The sequence below is a fragment of the Rhopilema esculentum genome, chromosome 10 (genome assembly GCF_057945365.1).
Source record: "Rhopilema esculentum isolate cy_ngs chromosome 10, ASM5794536v1, whole genome shotgun sequence".
NCBI lineage: Eukaryota > Metazoa > Cnidaria > Scyphozoa > Rhizostomeae > Rhizostomatidae > Rhopilema > Rhopilema esculentum.
Window position 1 is genome coordinate 7,072,925 of NC_142824.1, and position 10,933 is coordinate 7,083,857.

The following is a 10,933-nucleotide window of genomic DNA, read 5'->3' on the forward strand; positions in this document are numbered from 1 at the left end:
GGAACAATGCTACATTTTCTTATATCATTTGTAACAATCAAAACCTAGGTTTCATAAAACACAGTACATACATACCTATGGAGAGAATACATTCAAAATGAATCTTAGGTTAAGGCTTTCGCAGCACCTTTCAAGAAAATAGAAGGATTGAAAAACTAATGGTCTTTTATTCACCTGTTTATTCTGCTTGTATTAACTGGCTTCTTAATGCTTGGCCTAATTGCAGGCGGGTGGGGTACTATGCCTTTACTTTCTTCGTTTTTCAGTTCTTTTAAGTATGTTTCATAATACACTTTTTGTGCACGTTTTGCATTTGCGTTGATCCTTTTGCTTTCCCGCGATTTGAAATACTCATCATGACTTTCAAAAGGCCCTTCAAAAGTCTGCGTTCCTTTGCTTTTTGAAATGTCATTAACAGTTCCGAAATCGTCACTGACAACCTTTGGTGCAGAGGGTGCACCAGCACGTATGAAGTGCTCAAACGTTCTTTCGGCGCTTTCTTTTAGGTAACTTTTCTCTTGAAGTAAGAAATTGTTGTTTTCGTCCGCATCACGTGATTTACGTTCAAAAGTTCTCTGCGAAGGAGCACTGGAATGACGTAAGTGATTGATCCGCTTCTTGCTAGGCAAGTGGTTGCTCAAGCCATTTCCATTTTTCGTCACGCCAAGTAAATTTTGGGACTTCTTAATATCTAAGTGAAAAAAGAACAATCGTGAAAACAGGATGATCAATCTATATTCTATTAGTTTGGTATTTAACCAACTTTTGTAAGTTTTGTAAGTTTAGCAGTTGGCTTCGCTCCTTACGAGCATTGACAGAATTTTGCTCCATAATTTAAAGATATTAACCATTCTGTGAAATTCTTATAAACATCTAGATAAAACTTTCATGTTTGAATTTAGTATTACAGCAACGGCTTGTTTAAGAGCAAATTACTCATTCAAAGAGAGAATTAATCGCTTTACATAATCTTCTTTTTCTGTGAAAATTCTTATCATACTTAAAAATTTCAAGCTTTTAGACAATTTTTATCTTACCCGTGTGCCTTCCTTCTTTCTCTGCGTTTTTGCCACTGGCAGCCATGGCAGAAGCGGGGCGGCCTTTGGCAAGACTTTTTGCCATACTCTCTATCATTGAAAAATACTTATATCAACAAGAAACCAAATTAACTACTGAATATATATCAATTTCGAAATTGGAATATAAAAGCCTTCAGGAGGTTAGTCAAGTTTAGCAAGTTATAATATGCCCTGAATGAGCTAAGAGTTATCAAAAAGATTTTATCGAAACTATGAAAGGCATCTGTTTGATTTATCAAGGGGATGAATATCAGATGATATCTACAACATCAGGTGGTGTGTATCCTCAAACACTAGTTAAGAAGAATTTAAAGTCTCAATACGTATTTACACCACATTCTCGTGTGCACAGGTCCATTGATTTGATGTGTAATAAACACCTCTGGAGAGGGGGTGCTCTCTTCTTGATTAGCTTAGCTACTGAGAGGGTTCCTCCTTAAGAATTCCATCTCATACAAATCCTCAAGTTTCGTATTGTTTTCTCTTTATGCGTATTATTATGTTACTAATTATTAATTTATGGTTTCTTATGATGTAAGTTGTTTAATAATAGAGTGTATTGTTAATAGAGTGTAATGTGGAAGAGCTGGGAATAGCTTAGGTTTTTGTGTAATTAAATTCCATGAAAAACTAAAGCTATGGTAAGGGCCGCCGGTAGGTTTTTGAGGCCCTGGAGAAAAAGGGAAAGACGAGGACACCTGCGAGCGGTGCGAGCAGAAAATTTCTCTGACAACGCCCTTCAGATTAGCTAAAAATGCATTTCAGAATATTTCTTGCAATTTTGCTTGCCATTTTTCTTTAAAACGTTTTACTATTTTCATACATACTTTTGCTACGTTTGATCAATTCCATTCTTAAAATAAAATTCGTTGCTTTATTTAGACCTCGAGGCCCTGGGGCGATTTGCCTCCCATTGCCCCCCCCCCTCTTGGCGGCCCTGGTTATGCTTACAATGCATACATACATCATACATACCAGGTGGGTTAGCAGAAGCCGGCCTTTGTTTGATGTCAGCCGCCAGCCTATCACCAAAGACCCTCACTTTGGGAGCCTGGTTATTATATTTAATCAGTGGGGGTTGGGTTTGTGAGTCTCTTTTCAAAAGCAGATCTTTCCATGTAGAGTGCGAGGAGTCATTATCTTTAGCTGTATTGGATGAAGGCCTGTAGATTGAAAAGTACTGCTTTTTAAATGTGTTATTAATGTTGCAACCCGTTTAAGTTAAAAACAATTCCGCGGCACGTTTATCATCAGATCTCCTTCGATTAGAATAATTAGATCATTTTAGATTCGCTCTCAGAGCACGAACCGAACATATTGTCCTGTTGTTGTCACAAAAAAAGACTCAGGGGCAAGTCTAAATTAGACTTTTGAAGCTTTGAAAATATATTCCATGACAGTCAATAAAACAAAAGGAAGAAAGCTAGGTAAGATGTTCAAATTGCAGCTTACAACTTTGGGCCAAGGTTGACCTGATCAGCTCGCTGTCTTAAATTTTCCTCTGGCTCACCAAGAAATATGCTGGCTGCTTTGTTGCTTCTTGTAAATATGCTCAGCAACTCTTCTAGCTCATTCTCACTTGGAAATGAAAGGATAGCTAAAAATTACTACAATCTATTAGGACTATCATATATTTTCTTAGCTTTGTGCATTAATAGTGAAGGAGAATGCTGATTAATTTTACCTAGGAAGGGTAATAGGCAAACCTTATGGCTGTATCTATCCCTAAAAATCAACCATAAATTTCATTGACTTTTTCGGTTTCTTAAGACAACTTCAATAAGGTTCCATGAAACTTATCGAACTGTCCATATTACTGGAAGAAAATTTCATTAGACCATTCACCTATTTAGATTTAAGCTTCAGATTTCTTAATATATATTTTTATGAAAGTTGAATAAGGTAACAAGTAAGCATTTGAGATACAAAGGAAAAAAATACCTTGCAACGGTAAGAAACATATGAAAAGCTTCGCTCGAAACTGAACTCTTCTCTGATATGTCTTCAGTATCTTTGGTCTTGCTTGCAGACGTATTACCTGAAAGCCGCTTTGTTTCCTAAGATAAAGCATGGGCAATGTTAATAGAAACATGCTCAAAGACTCATTGATAACAATGAGTCATTGCGCTACGCAAGCATCCCATAATGCATTTTCAGACAGTCTGAAATCAATTATGGTTAATCTGTAAAGTTTACTGCCATTGTTTGGATTGTCGCCTGGATAATTTGCCATCCTCGCAAAGGCTCATTGCTAGTAATGTGTCTTCAAATCTGTTGAAAATCTTTAGTAGAAATGACTTAGACTTGCATACTATAAGAAATGATTTTCTATCATACATACCTGCCTATAAATGCTGATGAAATCCTTCAACTGCCTGACCAGCATCCTTTGCCTATGGGATGTACAATAATGTAATAGATGTGTATGCAAGACAAGTGCGCTCTAACTGACAAGACCCAGTTGAAATTAAAACCTCACCCATTTATTGTCTTTAACACTGTTTATGTTAGATTGCTCTACATCTATATGAATAAAATAAGCAGCTACCAATGAAATAAGGGTTCTGAGGATGGACAGACGACAACGCCCTGTCATATTTAAAAGTCCTTCGCCTGTAATCTTTTAACGAGGTTATCTTTTGAGGAAAAAGAATAACTGTTGTAACGAAATGGCCGAAAAAATTATGTTGGAATATCCTCATTTTTTTGGCATAAGCAGGGTCAAAATAAATAAATATTTGATGAATTTACACCCTAGGGTTAAACTAATAACATGTCTGGGAAAGAAAACCCATTAGATTGCTACCGACCTCAAAGCAACTTAGGAACCACAGTTTTTTAACGCTAAAAAGCCATTTGGTAGCATGTGTAGAATGGACAAAAAGTTGCAGGAATCAAAAGGCTGTAAAAAATCTAAAAAAGGGAAAGAACTAACTTTTCTTGCATTGGCAGACTTTTGCTTGGAGATATGATTGCCATTGGGCATCTGAAATTGACAGCTGCTCTTTTTAGAAACCGTAGCATCAAGCTCTAAAAAATACAGTTTATAAGTACATAAAGTACATTTTCACAATGCAATAAAAAGGAATCCTCAAATGTTGTAACTATGATACTTCAAATTTAGGACAGAATTTTCAGAATTCACAACACAGATTTAGCCGGGGCCGGGCCCAAGAAGGTTAGATACACAGGAATGGTGTAAAACCTTAATATTGCAATACAACAAATAATGATTCGTTGAAGAATATTGGTTGGGGTATACCTAATAGAACTTTAAATTGAGATATATTATATCAAACACGTAAACACGTATTACATATGTATATTCCTTTTATTAGAGTTGTCAAAAGAATTATTACAGGTAGGTTATGTAATTCTGAAATCGAAACTGCTAAAAGGAAATACTAAAGCCAGTGATTTTGAATTAAGAAATATCGCACAATCTCAACGTACACAAGGACAATCTTAACAGTCGATGTAAACGTTGAGCTTTTTTAGATTTAAACTTAACTTAACCTTACCATCTGCTCCTCTTGTTTGGCCTCTTCTGCAGCCGAGACTAGTATCTGCCTTTGTGCAGAGGCACTACAAAAAGAGAAGAAATGGATTGGTGATATACTGACAAAAACAAAACGTTATATGGATATTTTTTGAATTTATGATCTTGCAATCACAACCAACTTTCATTTAAAGAAATATTCTATACTAATGACAGAAGATATATCAAGGAAACCTCAATTAAAACTTGCATTGAATTAAAAAGATTCCTTCACAAAAAACTCCTTGTATTCACTACCAGAGGCCATTTTGTTTCTAAATTGACAAAATTGTAGTAGGAATAATAAAATGAAATGTAAACCTGATTTCTTTCAGTAGCCTTGACTGCACCCTCTCAAGATATGAAGCAAATGCCTGTCTTGCTTGAAATTTACTACAAAGCAATTTGTATGATTTTTAAGGAAATTACTTTTCCAGACAGCAAGACTGCAAGTGGCAATTTCAGCTAATCAGGGTTTTTGGCTGATTTTTGAACTAAAGAATTTCCAGCTTTAACTGAAAGTACTTTCTGGAAGTGTAAGAAACAAATTTGAAACCATTGTTAAAGGTATAAAGGGTAGGAGTTTTGAATTTTTGACACTGTAAGATACCAAACATTGAAAGAAAATTTTGGTAAAAGAAGGTTATATGGAAATGTTCTTGCTCTATGCCGTCCCTCAGCCAGCATTTTATTTCAAAAATTGTGTTGTGCCTTTCGAAGCCTTAAATCTACTTTATAACTATCATTCGTGAATGCTGAAAATAAAAAGATTTTTGTAGACTGTTGAAATACCTAACATAGTGGTAAGGCAGCACAGCAATAAATGTATAAAAAGAACTTGACACAAACATTAATAATAAAAATTTGAATAGAAAACATAATCATTTGGCAGGAGCATTTGACAGAAATACTGCAACAACACGAACAAATGACAGTGATTGAATACATTGATCACAAAGAAAAAGGTTTAAAGGCGAATAAACTGCATAAATTGAAAGAGTGAAATAAATAGCGCCTAAGGGAAACTAAAGAGTTTTAGGTAAAGAGAGCATAAGGATAAAGAGAGACGATTACAGCAACGAAATAGATGGTATGCAGATGCATAGAGAAAGAAAAAAAAGAAATTACTGATCAAAACCTTAGTGCGTTTCCATTCTCAATTATCTTGCCCAAGTCAAAATCTGCATTTTTACCACCCTTCTTCCCCAACAAAACTTGCTCATAGCTAGCGAATTCCGGCACATCTCCATTTGGCTTTTCGTCTGCAAAAAGAAGGAATGGATCGCCTGCTTAAAGAATTATGTTAAATGATAAATATCGTTTCCTATCCAACAATAAAAATGTAAGGAGGGATTCGATGCAATCGCTGTTAAATTTAGCTAAGCTGCTCTAATTGGAGTATGCCTTAACTTGAAACAAACAGAAACCAGTCACTAGATAGGAAATGACAGAAAATTGTGGAAAGTTGCTTATTTAAACCCCACGAGTGACACAGTAAACTGCAAAATAATCAACTTAAAATGGTGTGCGAAGAAAAAACACTAGGCTTTGATACTTGAAACGGTTCCTGCCTCATGTATTTACTGAGCATCTAGCTTACTGTCATAATAAAAAAAAGTTCCAATAAATTGAACAGTCTTACCGTTATTGGGATTGTCACTAAGACACTGATCCTGCCGAATAACACAAAATAAATCAATTTCGGTGAGTGAAGAAAAAAACATTTTCAGTAGAGCTATTAGAAAAACAAAGGAGATCTTCTTGAAGATAAAAACTAAAATCTTGCTCAAATCATGTATTCGGCCAAATGAGTTTCCGAGTAGTTTTTGTAAGCTCCGAGGGTGATTTATATTCCTGTAGGTTTGATTAGATTTTCCATTCTTAAATCACAATGCCTATTTGAAAGCATTTTAAACTTGCACACTAAGATTGATAACAATCATGTCCCTTTCCCACTTGCAAATACTTTGTATTGGAACATCTGTAATTCAAGGGCTTCCTCAAAATCCTCAAGAACGTAGTTTATGAAACATTTTGACGAAGGAAAAATTATAATTTGCTAAAGGTCACGCATGTGACAGATAAAACACATTTTGGTACTCCTGATAAAACAATTTTACCGATTCTTCATTAAGAAATATCTAACATAAATACCCATGAATCAAGTTTTTTCTCATAGCAGAGGTATCTTCTTTGAAAACCCATTCCATGAGCTGTTTCCTTGACCTACAAGACAAACAAAAATAAGTATGTACCCATGGTGCATTGATAAAAACTAAGCATTCAAACTACATCAAACTAAATCTACCTTCACTTGTTTTTGGAAAATACCACTAACACTGAGGATGAGTGAAAAAGACTGAACTCACGATTACTTCGTTGTGTGACCTGCTGGCACTGCCAATAAAAGGCCTAAAAAAGAGGCACTGTCATCAGCAATCAATAGAAAACAAATATCTTATCCAAACATATAAGCACGAGAAACATGTCAATGAATGCGTGTAAGAATGCTTATATTCTATATTTTTAGAGGGGGGACAAAAGTAAAGTAACTTGCGTTTCTTCTTCTTTGCCTGTCAAAGCCGAATGACATTATAGTTATGGAATACTGTTGTTCAAATAACGATGTGTTTTTAAGAGTAGAAACTGGTTGATAACAGTTGACTGAGCATAGAGAAAAGGACAGTGACCCTTCAATGGGAAATTACAAAAAAGAATAATGAGGCTCGAATTGATTTTGAAAATGAAAGACCTACAAGATGATGAACTAAGAGATGGAAAATCAAACCTCTTCCCTAGACCAGGCTACTGTACTCAGAAAGAGGCAAGCAACAAAAATATGTTTGAATTCTGCTCTACACTTGTTTGAGACGGAGTTTAGAAATTGTCCCCACCTTCCTTCGGGTGGGGAACTTTCTGAATAATTTACCTTGCATCTCTTGAATAAATAAGAAGTTTGAGTAAAATCATCTATGGTTTTGTCTTAACGCTTTGTGACGAAAACAAAACAGTTCAAGCACAACAGTATTTTCCCCTCACTTTTTATACACTTATCAAGTTAAGCATTCCCTTTCCTCAAAACCACTGCATCACTTGATGATCTACCTCCGGCTCACAGCTTAAATGTAATGTTTTCTGAACTCTGGTTTCAGATAGGTCTAGAACGGCAAAAGTCTCTCGTCTGTTTAAATAGCACTGATTAGCACAGTAAAGTTGAAAAAGTACCTTGACCTAGCAACATATCTCGCAGATGACGGGCGTTGGTTGCTGGACCATCTGAAATATCGAGAATATATGAGAAAAGTAGATTGGAAAGAAATACTGAAACATAAGTAGTATAAATATACGATTTATCAGGTTGAGACAGTGGCGGTTTCAAGGGGGTCCATGGCCCAAGGCCCCGCGCTTATGGTAGCCAAAAGGGGCCCCACACCTATGAAAAAATATAGATTATTGAAAAGAACAAGGGCCCCGCAGATGTCTTTGGCCCCGGGCCCCGTAGTCCCAAAAACCGCTGTTGGGTTGAGAGTAAGTGGTACCTTCTAAGGTACTTACAGTTCTGGAAATAATCCTGCGTGTAGAGCTTTGTTTTTGCCAGAGCTATGTTCTTGTAGTGAGCTGCATAAGAGAACAAATAAAATCATATTTTGCAAAAATGTTTTAAAAAATACGCTCCTTGAAATAGGATTTAGAAAAAAAGGGATAAATACATCAAAAAATGTTAAACACAATTTAATCAATGTTACTTTTCCAAATTGGCAGCTCTAATGATGTCAATAAAATATTCATAAATACTTCTGCCAAAGCTATTCATTTAGAAAGCTCGTCTAGCAGCAATATTTCATTTCAGTACGGAATAGAATATAGTGTAAGAAAGATTAGAGAATTTTAAATGAACTACGTCAAACTGCTTATGTACCAAAGGTCTTCTGGCAGTCGTGATTCAAGGAAACACTCTTTATCTGCCTTAAGCGAATATAATTTTTCGAATATTCAAAATCAGCCACGAAAATTAATGGATGTATTTATGTTCTCGAGAGTCCTCGAGATCTCTCACTAAATCGTAAAAACGGTCCTCTTCAATTATTTCACACTAAAACACAAGACAATGCAAAGCACAAAACTCAGTATAGTAAACAACCAGGTTTATATGCCTAATATATATGAAGTTCTATGTAAGCCAAACAGACCTAGCCTAAGCCTTAGACTAGTACTCACTTGTACATCTCCCATGATTCTGGCGTTGGATATATTCGAACGAATTTCCCCCTTCTTTTGTATTCCTCCTTAGCCTCTCTGATCATCCGCAGCTCTTCGTTTGATAGCCCTTCGATTGATGTCTTTCGTAAGTCTCCAGATGACGTAGCAGGTTTGATATCAGTACTGCTGCTTGAGAAGGACCGGTATCTCTGTGAATCAAGATCACTTTGTTTTATGAAACTTGAAGATTATTCCAAACATCACGTAATTAAATCAGTAAACAACACTGGCCTCTCAAATGAATCCAATAACGCTTTTATTATGAGTTCAAAAATTTTGTAGAAAAAATTATAAACATTAAAAGTAGAAGATTTCTTACAAAAATGAGGCTTCACTCTGCTTTAAATAAATCTCAGCCTTTGCCTGTGATGTTATCATAATGATTCAGACAACTTGGTCGTTTTGCAACGAAGGTAGGCTGGTAAAACATTTATAACACAATCTGTTGGGTGAATTTTAATAATCAATTAAAATAACATTGATGAATAAACTTTTATACGTTTCAAAGGTATCTACAATTTACAAAGCTAAAATCATTGATCGAATTCATCAAACAAAATTTTTTTTGTCAAAAATTGCCCATTACAATTCTTTTGAATTTTTTTTATTTTTATTAATAATAACAATAATATTAATAAATTATTATTATTATTTTTATTTAAATTATCACTCTAGTTATCTTATTATATTACCTTTATGAATAGTTAAATACCAAATACTGTTTCCTTACTAGCCATTACCTGTGGAAGGCTGCGTGCTGATAACGAATTCTTTCTTCTATCTGGCTTGACTGTAACTGGGTCCTTTGCAATAAACCCTATTCAAGACAAAGAATCAGTTTTCAAATATGCTTCTCTAAGCACTGTCATAGATTAGTCAAAGGACTCCAGAGTCCAAGAATTCTAAAGGGCAGATGCACGATCAATGCCCTTCATTAACCTTTGTCTACTAAAGGATGGCTTAAATAGTGTGTGGCTAACCCTGCTTTCTCAACTTCAGCCAGGTAGATACCTCATAAGCCATGTATTCCAAGGTTGGGAAACTTCAACTTCTACAGTTTTCTAGTCAACTTATAGCAGGATGTTGCTTCTATTAGACTTCTACACAACTTACTATTTATTCATCCTAAAAAATTAACGCCTTAAAAAAATGTCAAGCCAAATGCAAGGCCATATATAAGTCTCCCAACAAGCCAAGTTCTCCCCCCCCCCATGTACCCTCAAAAAGCCATGCACCTTCAAAAAGCCATGTACACAAGCCATCGCTAAAAACAGAAAGATAACCACATTTATTAACAAACAGAATTCAGGCTAAAGGTTCAATTTTCAATAGCATTACCAGTTAGATTGAAAAGGTCCGTCAGCAGGTTGGCCTTGATTTTCAAATCCAGTGGCGATTCACTAAGGAAAGAAACAATTTTCCATGAATGCTATAAATCAGAGTGAACTGAAAAAGATCGTCAAATTTGCCATCATTGATCTGAATCGCGTATTCGACAAAGCGTAGGACAGCGCATCACAACTATCGCGCGTACAATAGACTTAATGCCTATAATTATCTTGCTGCATCAGAGTGCATCAAACCTCTGGGTGCCGTAAACAAGTTGAAGTCAAAATATCTAGAATTCGGGGAGGCTGGCAAACTCTCTGAAAACTAGTGACAGATAGTTCCAAAAAAAGGAAAGTGAATCATTAATAGCCACATAGTCATCTGACCTTAAAAAGAAATATGCGTAGCAACTAAACATTTGTATTTTTAACAGACATAATAATATGTATCTTTAACACTGTAGGGCACAATTTGCCCAAAGATATGCCCCCCCCCCCGTTATATGACTCCATACCCCTCGTTATAATGTATTTCATCACAAATATAAGCTAGAAATTAATTTACATTACCATGCTAAAGAAGGTGATAGGTTCACTTCCAACAACCATGGTTTCAAGTCTTCATCAATGAGAATATCAAAGCCATAAAGTTCTGGATCAATCGGAAAAATAATATTACCATTATCAGACATATTACCAGAAGATTTTGGGGCTTTCTTTGCAATTCT

General features: G+C 35.5%; 1 protein-coding gene across 2 annotated transcripts in view; it reads right to left on the reverse strand.

Moving 5' to 3' along the window:
* LOC135694073 (tubulin polyglutamylase TTLL5) overlaps nt 1-10,933 on the reverse strand; it is a 35,879-nt gene that overhangs the window by 15,151 nt on the left and 9,795 nt on the right. For both annotated transcript variants that reach the window (XR_010517102.2, XM_065212747.2), the window contains exons 13-31: nt 10,776-10,857; nt 10,216-10,277; nt 9,618-9,694; nt 8,836-9,026; nt 8,173-8,235; nt 7,843-7,893; nt 6,987-7,029; nt 6,772-6,843; nt 6,260-6,290; nt 5,756-5,879; nt 4,939-5,010; nt 4,601-4,664; nt 4,015-4,109; nt 3,421-3,472; nt 3,021-3,136; nt 2,532-2,657; nt 2,055-2,242; nt 1,038-1,127; nt 175-691 (exon numbers count right to left, since the gene is read on the reverse strand). Coding sequence is in view for 1 of the 2 variants with exons in the window: in XM_065212747.2 (XP_065068819.2) it covers nt 175-691; nt 1,038-1,127; nt 2,055-2,242; nt 2,532-2,657; nt 3,021-3,136; nt 3,421-3,472; nt 4,015-4,109; nt 4,601-4,664; nt 4,939-5,010; nt 5,756-5,879; nt 6,260-6,290; nt 6,772-6,843; nt 6,987-7,029; nt 7,843-7,893; nt 8,173-8,235; nt 8,836-9,026; nt 9,618-9,694; nt 10,216-10,277; nt 10,776-10,857 (2,116 nt within the window). In the remaining variant the exon portion in view is untranslated. The remainder of the gene's footprint in view (nt 1-174; nt 692-1,037; nt 1,128-2,054; nt 2,243-2,531; nt 2,658-3,020; nt 3,137-3,420; nt 3,473-4,014; nt 4,110-4,600; nt 4,665-4,938; nt 5,011-5,755; nt 5,880-6,259; nt 6,291-6,771; nt 6,844-6,986; nt 7,030-7,842; nt 7,894-8,172; nt 8,236-8,835; nt 9,027-9,617; nt 9,695-10,215; nt 10,278-10,775; nt 10,858-10,933) is intronic.